At 40.2% G+C, this 16758-nt stretch overlaps 1 protein-coding gene across 1 annotated transcript in view; it reads right to left on the bottom strand.

The window, feature by feature from the left end:
* Positions 1 to 1389: 1389 nt before the first annotated feature.
* The window catches only part of ERICH2 (glutamate rich 2), a 255391-nt gene continuing 240022 nt past the window's right edge, over positions 1390 to 16758 (bottom strand). The window contains exon 13 of the mRNA XM_069225316.1: positions 1390 to 4066. Coding sequence (XP_069081417.1) covers positions 3918 to 4066 — 149 coding nt within the window. The 3' untranslated portion in view covers positions 1390 to 3917. The remainder of the gene's footprint in view (positions 4067 to 16758) is intronic.

The following is a 16758-nucleotide window of genomic DNA, read 5'->3' as shown; positions in this document are numbered from 1 at the left end:
CTTTGAAGATTTCAGGAGGCTGTACTTATGGAATCTACACCAAGCAAGATTTTCCCACTTGGGTGAATTTGCCCACATCTAGTGAGTAAAGACGTGGGTTTTGTGATACAGGGTGTCAGTGAGCCTGAATAAAATGCAACAAGTGCTGTTTAGAGGCCATTTAACTAGGAGCGGGAGTTGCAATAGATTTTGATTTAACAAGTTTTTAAACTGCATCTGAAACAAGTATCTGCACAAAATTGGCTACTGAAGAAAGTAATTCTGACCTAAGCTCTAGTCTATGCTGATGACTTTTTGTGATTGAGCACCTGGCACTTCATCACAGGAGCCTAGACCAGGCTTCTTCAATGAGTAGCTCATGAGCTACTGGTAGTTCTTCAGCTAAATGTAAGTAGTTCTCCTGTGTGCACCCCAGGCTAATAATCTAGAAGCTTTTGCTTGGTTGAATTAATATATGTATGCCAAAATTGACAAGCGAGTACTCAATATGAAAATAAGTGTATTTTCAAAACCCCTAATTTCCATACTATATTTAAAGCTGATATTTGAATGATAATTTACGCAGGATTGGGAGATTTATGATAAGGTAATATTATCTTGGTTTTATTACTGTGGTGCCAAGGGCCTCACAGACGTGGCCGTTATGTATTACTCTTGTAGAGGCACTCAAAATGTAAAAAGCCTTTTTCACATTACTGCTGGTAATCTTGCACTGACGTGATCATGGCTGGTAATTTTGCATAGGGTAGCAACTAGTATAATTTTTTGTATGTGCATGGTATTAATATTATTAGTAGCACAGAATGATTTTCATTGAACATAAGTAGCTCTTACTACTAAAAACGTTGGAGAGCCCTGACCTAGAGAATATGTGGTTTATAAGTAAGAACACTTATCTATTTTTGTATACTTTCTTGTTTTTCTTTGTCACTTGTTCTTATTTTAATTTCGGTGTTGTCACTTTTAATAATGAAACCAGGCACAATGATTATGTTGACATCACTTCTTGTGAAATCACCAGGGTCAGTCACAGTAGGTTACTTCCTATGGTTTAATCGCGTCAAAGGGCATGTGATGTCATTTCCACTACCCCAGGCATTTTGATGAATAGAAGCCCATGCAGTGCTCATTTCTGTACAGATTGTCATGACTTCATCCTACTTATTGCCTACAGGCTCAGTCATGCGTTATGTTTTGGATTGATGATTCCTATGGTTGTTTAGATGATGTGGCTGGCCCCAACAGAACTGTAAAAGTGACACATGCTGGATTATAGCAAGAAACAGGAAGTCCTACCCCATCCATTCAAAAGACTTCATGAATCTAAAGACATGGTGACTCATGTAGAGTACAAGGTCCATGCAATGCAGTTCATATCACAAAAGAGTCTAGATTTTGGAGATGCTTTAATCCTGTTTCATTCAGGTTTTATGCATACAGGGATCATTATTTCTGTTGTCAATCCTACAATTATTACATAGATTTTCTAACTGTGGTTAGTAAGAAAGTATGTTCTATAATTTGTAGTTAACATTAATTATTTTATTTTACTATGCCAAAAACCATTTACGGATTAAGTGCACAAATCCCTGGCCACATAGGTTTGAATAGGACAATTATGCGTTTAGGTGTTGTATTTTCTAAACACAGACAAATAAGTCTACTGCATGGCTCAGGACATTTACCCTCCCCAAACGTTCAGTATAGGCTTGGATATTCCATCTATGGTTATTTGATGCCCCACAGCACTTTGGAAACTCAAGTATATCTTTAGGGTGCCTTTACATCCCCTCCGACTTTATTTTCCATATAGGTGAATACAGTTTCTGATAAAATTACGAAAACACAGTGTTGCCATTACTGTCCTTAAAGCTAGCAATCTAAGAACATTGCCTGTGGTTTGTACATGTGGCCATAATCTGTCCAACATGATGCTCAGTTCGGGTAGCTAGATCTCAGGAACATGTCTGGGGTCTATCTGCAGATGCCATCTTTCCTCCTCTTTTTCCTTTTCTTTCTTGGGAATACATTGCCATAATTTGACAACTGGAGACATCTGGGTTAGTGGTAAGGGAAAATTCCATTTAAGGTAATCCCAGTACACCTAGTTCTAATCAACACCAACATTTCATCTCTTTCAATCATTAGGACTAATGTCCACAGAGCTAGTTTATAAAGGCGCAGTTAAAAATCGAACATACAAGGTGGGTAGGTGGACCAGTTTTAATATGAATAAAAAGAACTTGGGGATGGAGATAGACTAGCAGCCAAATAAGGCTGGTCCCGGAAATCCTGCAGAAACTTTTATCTTCAAACCTCTGTTCTGCAACTTTGTGGAATGCAAGTAACTAATGTATTTGACGAATTAAGCTTTCCCCATATTACACCACAATGAATAAGTAATAGCATGCACTTCTGAGCACAGGATTTATTCTGCGACTGCACAAAGCCCAGAAAGTGGCACCGATAGAGGAATACTTAAAAAAAAACATAAGGTAGTATGAGGTCTTACAATTTACGAGCTTCCTGTATTATTTATTCATTTCACACATTTTGAAGATTACTCAAAGGGGTAAGAAACACATGATTGCGCACAAGATTGCAAAATAAAGCTTCCTCCTTTTGCTTTTGTTTCTTGGGCATATATTGCCAACATTTGCAACTGGAAACATCTGTATGTAGTTGTAAAGTAAAATTCCCATTGAGGAAGCTCAGTGGGGCGCCGGGTACATTATGCCAAGCAGCATATTCTACCTAATTTCGGGTTACACCTATCTGACCTAGGATTTCACACTGTTCCTTCGAGTGCACAAAATAACGGTTCAAAACATTTTGCTTAGACCAGGATGCCAATGCAGACAGGATGAAAGTACTCCAATCATCAGAGATACATGTTATATATCAGGAGCAGTGAACTTGCCTCAACATAAGGAGTACTCTTGTAAGCATGGTATCATTATATCTTGCCTACGCCTTGAAAATCTCATCACCCTACACTAAGCCATGTGGGGTGATGAAATAAACTCCAGAAAGCAATCGTCTGGGCATGGCAAAGAAATACATTTAATTCAGGGATAGTTCAGTTAAGGCATGACTTTAATTGTGGAGTTGCATTCTTAAATCATGCGCCATACGACCTCTCCGTTTTCAAGCTATCAAGAAAGCTCTGGAAACCATCTAACAGCGGTGCCAGGTCATGAAAATGACCAAGAGCTTTCACTTCCACGTTGTAAGGGAATCGCATGCAAACGTGTTGCCTGTGACAATAACCATCCGACGTCAGAAAATGAAAGTACAGCTAAACAGTGTGACTTAAGAATGAATTCGTTTTTAGATTTGTATCTTTTAACAAGCACAGACATCTAGCAGTATGTTGTCTTGTTAAGGAAATGCTCAATTGTATCAAGATGGCACATCATTTCTTAGCATTTCCTCCGAACTGTTATTTTTCACATTTCCTTGGGGAAAATAAGCATGGAGCACTGAGTAACAATTTCGAGGGATATACCCTTTAATAAATGTTGTAACTGTTTGCCACATACTATTAACATGAAAGTATTTTCATGTTCTTTCTAAACAGGTATATTGCACCAGAGAGGAAAATAAAAAAGGCAGTCTTGGGTCCTTCCAAGCAACTTGATTTTCTATGACAATACATAAAACGTAGTTTGTGTGACTGTTTTTCGTAATGGGCTTTTGTACAAAAATTCAATGTATAAGTAGCAAAAGTACCCTCCAAGCCCTTTCCCACCTATTCGACAAACTTCACCAAAAAGATATTGTGTCTTCTTCACCTTTAAGGCCAGTCTTAAGGCAGTCAGCCCTTTGAGGTCTGCCAGCCGCTTTCCAAAGGTACTGTACCACATAACACTTAACAGTATGATTATGCTCAGTACAATGTATGGAAATCCAGACTGTTACGAATCTTCTTCCGGATCGCTGGAAGAGTCAGATGTTTCATCACTGCTGTCGTCAGTGTTACTGCCATCTGTCGATTCTTCACTTTCACTATCTTCACTGTCCTCTTCCTCATCATCTTCGTTTTCTGAATTCTGATCATTCTCTTCTACAAGAAATGTAAACAATTATGAACACTACTTTCAAGTCAAGGTCAGAAGAACTGAGCAAAGGTCTAGGTCAGAAGAACTGTGCAAATGCCCTTGATAAATACAAGTGAGACAAATATAATAATCATTTACATTTAATAGCGCTTCGAACCACATTTTTACTATTAATACCATTTTCTCAGGCACGATCATGGGATACTGGGCAAAAAACAAATCACACTGAAGAGACTACTTTGATTTGAGGGACACAGCCACTGTGTTAGAACTTGACAGGATGCGACCCGATATTAGAATTCTAAACATAATTAGACAAAATGCATTTTTGTCATACGTATGCAAGCCGGGAAGGCACAACAAGCCAGATGATACTGAAAGCTTGGATTTGGTGAAATATAATTTAGCAGGTCTATGCAGCCTTGAATAGCCCATTTACAGGTATGTAATCTTTGCATCTTTCTCACTTAGTCCTGCAAACGTCTACCATCTCAATATTATCGTAACAGCATATTTTTTAATTTAGCCTCTCAGAACTGACCAGTCATTGAAATGGCTGCATACACATGGTGCAGTGGAACATCCTTCCCCATGCAAGGTTCAGACCTCTGGTATTCCATGTCTCTTCTTTTCAGGTTTCAAGAAAACCTCTGAAGGTTTTGCAGAGGATAAAAACCGGTGTTTATAGATGTCATAATGCTCAAAGAACTCATTTCTGCGTAACCCCCTTACCCAGGAAGCAAGCTGAAGTGACAGGAGAGGGCTAGTTAGAACTATATAAATGCAGTTAATTATGGTAGGTCATTAGGCACCAAACTCCGTAGGAAAGGACTGCCTCCATGTAACTTTAATTAGATCGTTTATAGTTTAAATTAATTGTTATGGAAATTCAAATTGTGCTATGTGGTACAACAGATAAAGTTTGATGGTGAGCCATAAAATAATGTCTCTGGTCCCTTGAATGTTTAATCAATTTTTAATCCTGTAATTCCTCATCTTATAACAACGTTAACATTATGGCAAATCACAGAGGCCAACATTATGAATCTCTTCCTTTATTGTAGATATGCAGCAGCAATACAACAGAGAACTGTGCATTCAAATAACCTTTACAAGGCATCTTCATTTTTTACTGCTCACAAATAGATAAGTACTATTGTTTTACTAATCTGAGGGTGTAAATCGAGTGTCTAAACTTGCATTTTAAAGATTTGCGCTAAAGAAGTCTTAGTGTATGGGGTCTTGTAGTTTATTTTCCAAATGTTCATTTTTCTGTAAGAAAAACTGTTGTTGGACAACCAAAAACATGATTTACTAAGTTCTTCAATGAAATGTTTAATTACATTGAAAAACATATTCAGGTGATATTGGGCGAAAGTAGAAAACAAATTGAATAAAGAAGAGCATTAATTAAACTGACACAGCCAGCACTAAATAGCTTTACCCCTTAATCAATTCCCCAGAGGAGTGAGTAACTGAATATAGACTCACCACCTACTGAAAGAGCAGCAAAAGTCTGCGGGAGTTACCATGGATAGTAATCCAGATGAAAAAAACAACTGGGGCCCCAAGAAGAGAAAGTGTCTATGAGCTGCATTTTCTGTTGAAGGAAGAATCAGAGAATTTAGATCAAACATCTACAACGTCTACAGAGGGCCTACTGAGGAGATCCAGCTTGCAAGGATTAAATACCAGAGGGGCCCACTAAACAAAACATTAGTCATTCAGTTCAAATATATCCACACAATGTCAGTAGCCAATAGAGATACGTCAGAGATTTGCTTTAACTTAACTCTGAAACTTTAGAATGTCATAACCGATGCCAGAAAATGATGGAGGCAGAAGGAGACCATCTATAAGGCCCCATTTTTTAAAGTATGGGGCTACATTTTGATCCCTCTACAAACCCTTGCTTGTGTAAGAATCAGAACTGCAGATTGCGGGCCAAACACCACAACTACAATATTCTGCAAGCACATTTCGGGACGTCAATCCTGCTGCATTCAGTAGGGAAAACATCCAATACATTCATATACATACAACATTTGCTTCAATTCCTCAAGTAATTTACCTTTTTAAGTGAATATTCAGAAGAGGTTGTACTTACCTAGGGTAAACTTGTTTACTGGGTGCAGTAACTCCACCCCATTTTGCCCCCCAAGTAGTTGGATCCCTAAAGTTCACCAAAGAGTTACTATCCTTTAAATCTAAGGATTCAGGTTTTCATACTCTCTTGCATCCAGGTGCCACAACCCATCTGAATGATAGGCTAAAATCTCAATGACCGACATCCAGAGAAAAACATAGAACGCACAGATCAGAATATACATAACTTTCTGATTACAAATGTTTCCAAAACACAACGTTGTAAATCTGGGGAAACCTGAAGAAATAAAGGGGCTGATTTAGAGTTTGGAGGAGAGGTACTCCACCAAACTGAAGGTCTGCCTGCCTGATTTACAGACTGTAGGAAAGTGCCTCTTTTGACATGGTCAGCCTCTCCCTTTTGCCTGGTATCAGATGTGGTTTCAAAGATGCTAGTGCCCAGGGCCCCTGCTAACAAGGTTTCCTGGGCCAGATCTCTTTCCCAAAACCTTTGTGATGCATTGGCACAATTGGCAACACCTTTAGCTGCCAGAAGAAAAAGTAAATGGTACTTAGGTAGCGAGGGCATGGGGTACCAAGGGTAGGCCCCTGAGAGCAGCAGCACAGATTGTGCCCCCCTCAGGGACCATGCATTGAAGTGCACCCAACATTGCCATTGCAGGCTGTGTGTTCTGGTGCAATCCTAAAATGCAAAACTGACATGGCACACAGCCTATGTCACCTCTCCGCTACAAACTGCATGCAATATGGGTAAGTCACCCCTTTGGCAGGCCTTTCAGTCCTAAGGCAGGGTGCACTATACTAACATATGTGGGCATAGATGCATGAGCAATATGGCACTACTAGGTCCTTGCCAAACCTGGGGCATAGTAAGTGAACAGAACATCCATTTTACATGCATGTGCTGGACACTGGTCAGTACAAGTTTCACAGCTTCATGATGGCCACTCTGAACCCTGGGTTGTTTGGTATCAAACAACTCGGAACAATAAATTCAAAATGGTAATAGGATTGGATTGATTGCAAAATGTACCCAGGGGCCATCTTAGAGGTGACCCCTGCAAAAGCTGACTAACCCTGGAATGGTCCCTGTCCAGTCACAATCAGCCTGCCTGCCACCACCAGACAAGATTTTGGAACCCTGGGGTAACAGCCTTTGCTCTCTGGGTTCAGAAAACAAAGCCCTTCCTGGGCTGAGGTGTTACACCTCCTCCCCCCGGTATGTGTACCCTGCCTGAGAGCTTCAAAGGGCTTGCCTCCCTTGAAACTCAAACCCCAGACCCGCTGCTAACAGCAGATGGCCATCCCCATTGCAAACCCCCACTTTTGGAAGGAGCAATGATGGGAAAATGCACAAAGGACAGGAGAAGTGGCCACCCCCAGCTTGCACCACCCCTAAGGTGTTGCATGCGAGGTGACCTCTCCATTTTATTTTCCTCCATCTTGCATGGTAGGAAAATAGCCTATCAGGGATAGGGAACCGACCTCTGCCCAAAGGAAGTGGTCACATAGAGGGTGTAGCCACCCTAAGGTAGATTACCCATTGGTCACTACTAGGTACTCCCCTAATCGCCCTCTAAATGCAGTATTTAGTGGGCACCCCTAGATCTGCAGATCGGATTCCAAGGACACAAGAAGGCCAGCAACAAAGAAGACCCTAGGCTCGAGAACTGCATTCCTGCTGCACAAAGAAACAGGCGCCCAACCCTGTCTGCTGCCCCCAGGACTCAATAATCACCAGTGAGGGGTTGCATGGACATCGGAAGGACTCTACAAAACCCCAGATGACCTCAATCCGTCTGAAAATCACCAAAGATCTCCCTTCGGAGTGAAGGCATCACTTCTTGCAACAAAGAAGTAAAGACTAATGAAGTCCAGTTCACTGACTGGCTGCTGACCAAGAAACCGGACAGAGCGGCCAGACCAAATTCCACCCGACAGACCCAGAGGACAAACCCTGCAAGTGTGCCAAGTTTGGTGGCACTGCGACCTCCAGTGGCTGAACTGTATAATTGCCAGGGGTGCTGTACCCCCAGTGCGGGAAACCCAGAAGAAAAGTCCACTCCGGACTCTCAAAGAACCAGGAGGAAGCCCCAGTCGAGGGACTTCAGGACACGTAAGAATTTCTCCCCAGAGTGGCCCTGCTGACCTGCATTCCACCCTCAAAGTGACCTGCCTTCTGCTTCCAAGGGCACCTTTGCACACAGCTCTTGGCTCACCTATGTGCTCTGCACCCTCCCATTGATGTATGGTGCGTAATTACGCAAAAAAGAAAGACAGTTTGTAAACTTTGAAAATCACAACTTAAAAAAACATACTTACCCAATTATGATGATCTTAGTATTCAAAATGTTATGAAGTATTTTTGTGAAGTGGTCTTGAGTTCTTCTTTTGAGAGGGTGTCCACATTTATTGATACTGTGAGTACAACAAATGCTTTGCACTTCTCCAAGATTGAGCAAACTGCTTGACCAAGTTAACATACAAAATAGAGCATTATGTGGTCTAGTTTTTACCTCTGTAAACCAAGGTGGGGTTGCTTGGACTCCCTGCACAGTGCACATCATTTTTGCACACTATATAGAGAGCCAACCTCCTACACAGACAGGCTGAACTTAAGTATGTCAGTGACAGAGACTACTCCTTTGCTATAGCTGACAAAGTACTCCGACTGCCTGACAGAGTAGGAGCTATCGACGTTTTGCCAATTTGACCATCAACACGATTTAAAGTGGGGAGTCAAATGGCTAGTTTTCACTGCCCCTACCCACTGGAGGTAAGTGGCAGTCAAAACTGCAAAATTATCCCCCACACTGTGGGAGACAACTCGCCATACTGACAGTTAAATCAGGCCCAAAGGTAAATCTGTCTGTGGTGCAGAGTACTTCATTCCCACATATTAAGGGTTCTCTGCCCACCAAATTTAGAGATGTTTGCCACCCCAGCGGACATCTCTCAACATTGGCAGGAATCGCTGTGATGGTGGTTCCTGTCAATGTATTAAAAGTTTGACAAATGGTACTTTTAAAATGACGGTACAGTCTGTTTGACGTTAACCACGTTTTTGTTTTTTTCAATAACAAAATCCCAAAGCAGGATTTTTTTTTTATCATACAAAAACTAATGCCCCCCACACCATGGGAGTTGTCTCCCATTGTGTGGGGACTAGTCTGCAGTTTTTACTGCTCCTTACCACCAAAACCTGGCAGTAATTGGCAGTGAAAACTGGGCATTTGACTGCCCACTTTAAGTTGGTGGGCGGTGGAATCACCAAATGTCCGATGGCCCGTACTCCTTTGGACTGTCGGAGGAGTATGACAGCGACGGAGAAAGCTCCATCGCTTACAAACTTAATGTTCACTTGCCTGTCTATCAGGCATGCGGACCTTTAAAGAGCCAACAGTGACTCTCTACAACAGGGGTACTCACAAACATTTTCCCAGGGACCAAAAGGTTTGGCCTGTGATGTGCCCCAGGGCTGCATTGATACCAGAAGGGTGGCAACGGGGCGAGCTGGTTGTGGGGTTTGGCAGTAAGGAAGGTGTAGGCAAAGCAAAGGCTATGCATCTAGTGGCTGAATTGAACTATGTGAAACTAGAAAACGTGGGATTAATCCTGACTTCCCCACTTTCCCTAAGTGTGAGATCATAGGCAATTGTATATTTTCACTTACCCTCCTTTTCCTTCATAATCACATGTAAGAGGACCTCAAAATACATGATTTCAGGGTGAGCACTATACAAAACCTGCTTCTGTGTTTGATTTGATAAACTATAATTTTGTAAAAGGAACCCAGGGCACCAAAAAGGACACATAACTGACTTGCCTCTTTAATTCACTATTGACGTTGTTGTCACGGTAGAAGAAAGAATTAACATTTCTAAATTCCAAGTTTGAAAACTATCACTTTTAAAGTAAACATTCTCAATGCACTGATATAGTAAGTTGCACTTAACCTCTTAGCTTCCTGGCCTTATCCCCCCAGTGCTGAGCCCTTTTTTGGCTATTTGGGGTAGTTTGCGCTTAGGCCTTCATAACTTTTTGTCCACATAAGCTATCCATGCCAAATTTGCGTCCTTTTTTTCCCAACATCCTAGGGATTCTAATGGTTTCCAGAGTTTGTGATTTCCCCTGGAGGAGACCAAGAAATGAGCCAAAATACAGTGAACATTTTGTTTTTTTCCAAAAAATTGGAAAAAAGGGCTGCAGAAGAAGGCTTGTGGTTTTTTCCCTGAAAATGGCATCAACAAAGGGTTTCTGGTGCTAAAATCACCATCTTCCCACCTTTCAGGAACAGGCAGACTTGAATCAGAAAACCAAATTTTTCAACACAATTTGGGCATTTTACTGGGACATACCCCATTTTTACTATTTTTGGTGCTTTCAGCCTCCTTCCAGTTAGTGACAGGAATGCGTGTGAAACCAATGCTGGATCCCGGAAAGCTAAACATTTCTGAAAAGCAGACACAATTCTGAATTCAGCAAGGGGTCATTTGTGTAGACCCTACAAGGTTTTCTTACAGAAAATAACAGCAGAAATAAAAAAATAAAAATTAAAGTGAGCTGAAAAAACAGCCATTATTCTCCATGTTTTACTCTGTAACTTTTTCCTGCAATGTCAGATTTTTTAAAGCAATATACAGTTACGTGTGCTGGACTCGTCCGGTTGCGAGGATATATGGGGCTTGTAGGTTCATCAAGATCCCTAGGTACCCAGAGCCAATAAATGAGGTGCACCTTACAATGGGTTTTCATTCTATACCGGGCATACAGCAATTCATTTGCTGAAATATAAAGAGTGAAAAATGGGTATCAAGAAAACCTTTGTATTTCCTAAATGGGCATAAGATAAGGTGTTGAGAAGCAGTGGTTATTTGCACATCTCTGAATTCCGGGGTGCCCATACTAGCATGTGAATTACAGGCCATTTCTCAAATAGACGTCTTTTTTACACACTGTCTTACATTTGGAAGGAAAAAATGTAGAGAAAGACAAGGGGCAATAACACTTGTTTTGCTATTCTGTGTTCCCCCAAGTCTCCTGATAAAAATGGTACCTCACTTGCGTGGGTAGGCCTAATGCTCGCGACAGGAAACGCAACATGGACACATCACATTTTTACATTTAAATCGGACGTGTTTTTTGCAAAGTGCCTAGCTGTAGATTTTGGCCTCTAGCTCAGCCGGCACCTAGGGAAGTCTACCAAACCTGTGCATTTTTTAAAACTAGACACCTAGGGGAATCCAGGATGGGGTGACTTGTGGGGCTCTCACCAGGTTCTGTTACCCAGAATCATTTGCAAACCTCAAAATTTGGCCCAAAAAAAAAAAAAACACTTTTTCCTCACATTTCGGTGACAGAAAGTTCTGGAATCGGAGAAGAGCCACAAATTTCCACCCAGCGTTCCCCCAAGTCTCCTGATAAAAATGGTACCTCACTTGTGTGGGTAGTCCTGGTGCCCCCGACAGGAATAGATCACACAACGGTCAATGTTGGTCCTTACATGAGGCAGCTGTTGACCCTGGGGTGATCCATTCCTGACGCAGGCACTAGGTATAGGCACTCAAGTGGGGTAGTGTTTTTATCAGGACAGGTGAGGAATCACTGGGTGGTAGGAATTTTGTGGATCCCAGCATATTCCTGTAGTTTGTGTGACAGAAATGCAAGAAAAATAGAGTTTTTATTCAACATTTCAGTTTTGCAGGGTATTCTGGGTAAGAAAACATTGGGGAATCCACACAAGTCACACCTCTGTGGACTCCACCGAATGTCTAGTTTCCAGAAATGTTTGGGTTTAGTATGCTTCTCTATATGGCCGCCGAACCCAGGACAAAAAAAAACACAGGTGCCTCCCTTACAAAACCAGTTTGTTTTGAGATAGATAATTTTTATGTCTCCACAATACGATTTGGGCGGTGGAATTTGGGGCTGAACTGAATTGGGGAGCTCCCAAGAGAGCACTCTCTCTCTCTGCTTGCCGCCACATTCACCTGCTCTCTGGGTTGGGCTAACCCACTACTACCCCATTGCACAGACTGTGCTTGCAAAGGGACAGCAGGACTGTCCTCATCACCTCCCTCAATTTACTGGAAGAGGAGTTATCGAATGGGACTCCTCCCACTGAAAAATCACTCCCAGAGTCTGCGCCACTGTCCTATCGCTCAGATGCTGTCTCAGTATCTGATGTCTCAGTCTCTGATCCTATGTCAGAGCTGTCCTCTATAACCCGAGTGACAGCAGCAGTCATCCATCAAGATGCCATCTCTGCTATTGGCTAAACTGTTGCTCTAAAACACTAACCTACGTAGACAGTCACAAAATCGATGGTGTGTGAGAGATACGTGCAGCAGTAGAGGCCACCTTACCTGCGCTTCTTCCCTCAATCAGCACGTTCTTTCAAAACACTCATAAAACACCTTGTCACATACCATTTGTCACAGTCTTTAGCACCTCCTACGCACAGTCCAACAATCATTATTGGTGCTCCCACTCCCTCCTCCTCGGATTCCCTCATTACCACCCAGCAAAAGTGCCCTTCATCTCTCCATAGCCGCCCCCCACCCCGCACATACATTTCATTTGTATTATGGCGCAGGTAATGGTTGACTTTACTAATGTACTCAGCTATTTACATAAAATACAGATTTGCTCTTTGCAGTAGGCATATAAACCTTCTGCACTTCTTTATGGCACTAAAACTGCCACTAGACAAAAGTCTGATCCTTTTGTAGCAGAAACATAATCACAATACTTACTTGACTTTTGTATTGCTGCCTAAAAGCTACAGTTGAAATGCGTCAGTTGAAGTATGTGCATTGCTTTGAAGACGCAAGCTGCAACTGCAAGACGACTGGTGGCAAATATATATATATATATCTATCAATATCACTTTTATATGTGGGTCTGGTTTTCCGGGGGCCGATCACAGTCCCCAGGGAAACCACACATGTATTGACAAAAGTGATCACTATATACACTATATATATATATCTACATGGATATATCTATACCAAAAGTATTCACTGCACTCCACGAGGTTTTCAATAGTGCATATTTATTCCAAATAACAACCACCAACGCGTTTCAACTCCCTCAGGAGTCTTGTTCACAGTGAATGAGTCCCTTTTCCCTTTTGCTATTTATACCCCATAGTGTTACATCATACACAATGCATTATGGATGGTGTAGTTTCCAAAAGACAAAATAAATTTGATATTATTCAAAATTTCAATAAAAATGAAATGAAAATCCAAATATAAAACTTAATTAAAAATACCATTCTCAATGTATAATATTCTTTTCATGCGTTCTCTAGTATAGTAATACTCCCTTCTATTTCACACTGGTTTGGTTTCCTACTGATTGATTACTTCACACTAATTATTAAAGCTGTACATGTGTGACACTATTCTCCCTTTGACATCTAATGCATTTTCATATATGTTTAAGGAGTTCCTGTCAATCTAAAGTTTCAGCATTTTCTTAGTCAAACATTTCTACATTAACCCTAAAATTTATTGATTTCATTTGCAATTATAACAGTCTTTGTCTCATTTTTAGTTAATTCTATTCTGCATAAGCATCAATAAACATCAATTCTCTCCAACTTTATAACTCTCATTGTTTGACAAGAATATATTGTGATTTAGTAATATTAAATCAATAGCCACCCTGCATATATGTCCTTGTTACCATGTATTTATCCATGTTACAAAGTCACAAATGCACATATAATTCCTCATCCATATTCAGCCCGTAAGGCATCTTTGTACGGAGCTGAATAATAAATTTGCTCTCCATTTGTCTTAACTTTCTAGTTCTGTCTCCTCCTCTCTCACTCCTCTTCATTTGTGCTATACCCATAAAGCGTAACGATCTCCAATCATTAGTGTGTGAGTTTGCAAAGTGCTTTGCCATTGTGTAGCTCATATCTTGATTTGTAATGGCTCTGGTATGTTCCAAAATCCTTTTCTTCAATGGACAGATTGTACTTCCAATGTATCTCAAACCACATTCACATTCAAGCATATAAACTACATATTGACTGTCACATGTAATCCTTTGTAGAATATGCATAGTTTTACCCCTATAATCCATATACGTTTTGCTATTTGTTGCAATTTGGCATACCTTGCACTTATTACATTTATAGAAGCCAACCGTCTCGTTATTTAACCAACTCCTCATGGTTGGTGCCTCATAATGGCTTTTTACCAATATGTCTCTCAATGAGCGTGACCTCCTGTATGATATTTGTGGTCTACCACCTATTCTCCTTGTCAAGTCTCGATCACTGCTCAATATACTCTAATGTTTTTTGAATATTGATTCTATGGCCTTACTTTCTTTGCTGTAAGTGAGAATTAGGCGAGGACACATATCCTCGTTATCATTTCCTCCCTTTCTTTTTGCACCATTATCTATCAGTGTTTTCTGTCGAGAGATCTTCTTAGCCCTTTTCTCACTTGATTCAATGTTTGTCCTTAGGTATCCCCGGCGTATAAACCGTTTCCGTACCATACTAAATTGATTCTCCATTTCTTTATCATTGGAGCAATTCCGTCTCATTCGTAAAAATTCACCAAATGGGATACTTCTTATCAATGGTTGTGGGTGGAAACTGCTCCAGTGTAAAACACTGTTGGTAGAAGTTGCTTTCCTAAATACAGTTGTGTTTATTTGATCATTATCTACATATACTTTGAAGTCCAAAAAGTTAATTTGTTTGTCACTGATGTCATAAGTGAAACTCAAACCACATTAATTTGCATTCAGAATTTTAAAATATGATGCAAATTCCTCCTTGATACCATTCCAGATCAAGAATAAATCATCTATATAACGTAGCCATAATACTACCTTGTTCAGATATTCAGAGTAACCTTCCTGCCATGCTATTTCCCTCTCCCACCATCCCAAGGTTAGGTTGGCATAACTAGGAGAGAGAGAAATACCCATGGCAGTTCCTCGCACTTGTTTATAGATGTTTTTATCAAATAGAAAGATGTTATTATTCAGACATAGCTCCACCATCTCAACAAGCATTTCAGAATGATTTTTTTCTTCAATTTTTCTTTGTCGTAAGAAGAACTTTAAAGCATTTAAACCTACTTCATGTCTGATAGATGTATATAATGACACTGCATCTACTGTTACTAGGTTATAACCCGATTGCCATTGAATGTCATCTATCATTCTCAAGAAATCTCCTGTATCTTTGATATACGAACTAAGAGAAGAGACCAATGGAGCAATGTAATGATCCACATATCTGGATATGTTTTCAAACTATGATCCACAGCCAGAGATGATGGGTCTTGCTGGAGGATTTATTAGTGTCTTATGAATTTTTGGAAGAAAGTATATAGTAGATAAAATTGGATGACTCGGATTAAAAAAATTAAATTCTTCCTCATTAATCAAGCATTCAGTACGCCATTTTTCCAATTTCTTTATAATCAGCTCCTGTATAGAACCTGTGGGATCATTTTCCAATTTTTCAGAACTCTCTTTATCGTTTGTCTCATTGCTTCTGTAACATAGTCCTTTCGATTGAGGATCACAATATTGCCTCCCTTATCTGCGGGCTTTATGATGATATTTTGATTATCCACCAGTTGTTGTAGAGCTTTCCGTTCAGTTATAGTTAGATTTTCACCCCTTTTAGAAGGTTTAGCATATTCCAATTTCTCCAGATCATTGATGACCATTTCATAGAATAAATCTACTTTATTTCCTGGAGTTAAAACAGGACAGAATTTTGAAGCTGGCTTGAAGTGGCTATATTCATGAGTATTTGTTGATATTCCCATTGTTTCCAATATCTGACTTGATGTCATCTCGTCATTTTCCAAGTTATTCATTAACTCATAGCAAACTTTTAGATCTTCTATTTGGTCAATTATTAAGCCTGCATCATTCTGTATGTTGTGTTGGTCTCTAGATCTTGGTTGATGTTTGCTAAATTATTTCGCTAACTTGATTTTTCTAATAAATTTGTACCTATCTATTTTTGTTTCAACTCTGTCCATATGATGTTCAGGCCAGAATGACAGTCCTTTGCTTAATACATTCTCTTCTTCCTTTGTTAGTGTATAATTAGATAAATTTATCACTAACTTTTCTTCTTCAATTTCCTTCACATCATCTGTTACTTCCTTTGTCTGTTGCGAAGAGGATAGTTCTTTCTTTCTTTTACCTCTTCTAATTTTCCTATGTCTGATTTTGTGTTTTTTGGCTGGCCTCTGCCCATACTTCGTCCTCGGCCTCTTCCTTTTGATGTTTGTTGATCCATGCATATGATTTGCATTTCTTCCAACAATGTTGTTCTGGTATTTATACTCCCAGATTCTTCGCCTTCACTGATTTCAATATCTGATTCACTAATTGTTTCTGACATTGCTGGAATTTTAGATTTGATATCCTTCGAATGTTGTTCCTTAATACGTTCAAACCTCTTCGCAAAGGTTAACACTGTTCCATTTTTGTAATCTAGTTCATCCCGATAGAATTTTCTTTGTTTTCGAGATTCTATTTCGGATTCATATTTGTTAAGTCTGTCTTCTGTTTTCTTCCTACATCTAGTTAGTTC

The sequence above is a fragment of the Pleurodeles waltl genome, chromosome 3_1 (genome assembly GCF_031143425.1).
Source record: "Pleurodeles waltl isolate 20211129_DDA chromosome 3_1, aPleWal1.hap1.20221129, whole genome shotgun sequence".
NCBI classification, from domain to species: Eukaryota; Metazoa; Chordata; class Amphibia; order Caudata; family Salamandridae; genus Pleurodeles; species Pleurodeles waltl.
Note: the sequence above shows the minus strand (reverse complement) of the source record. Positions and strands in the feature narration are given on the sequence as shown.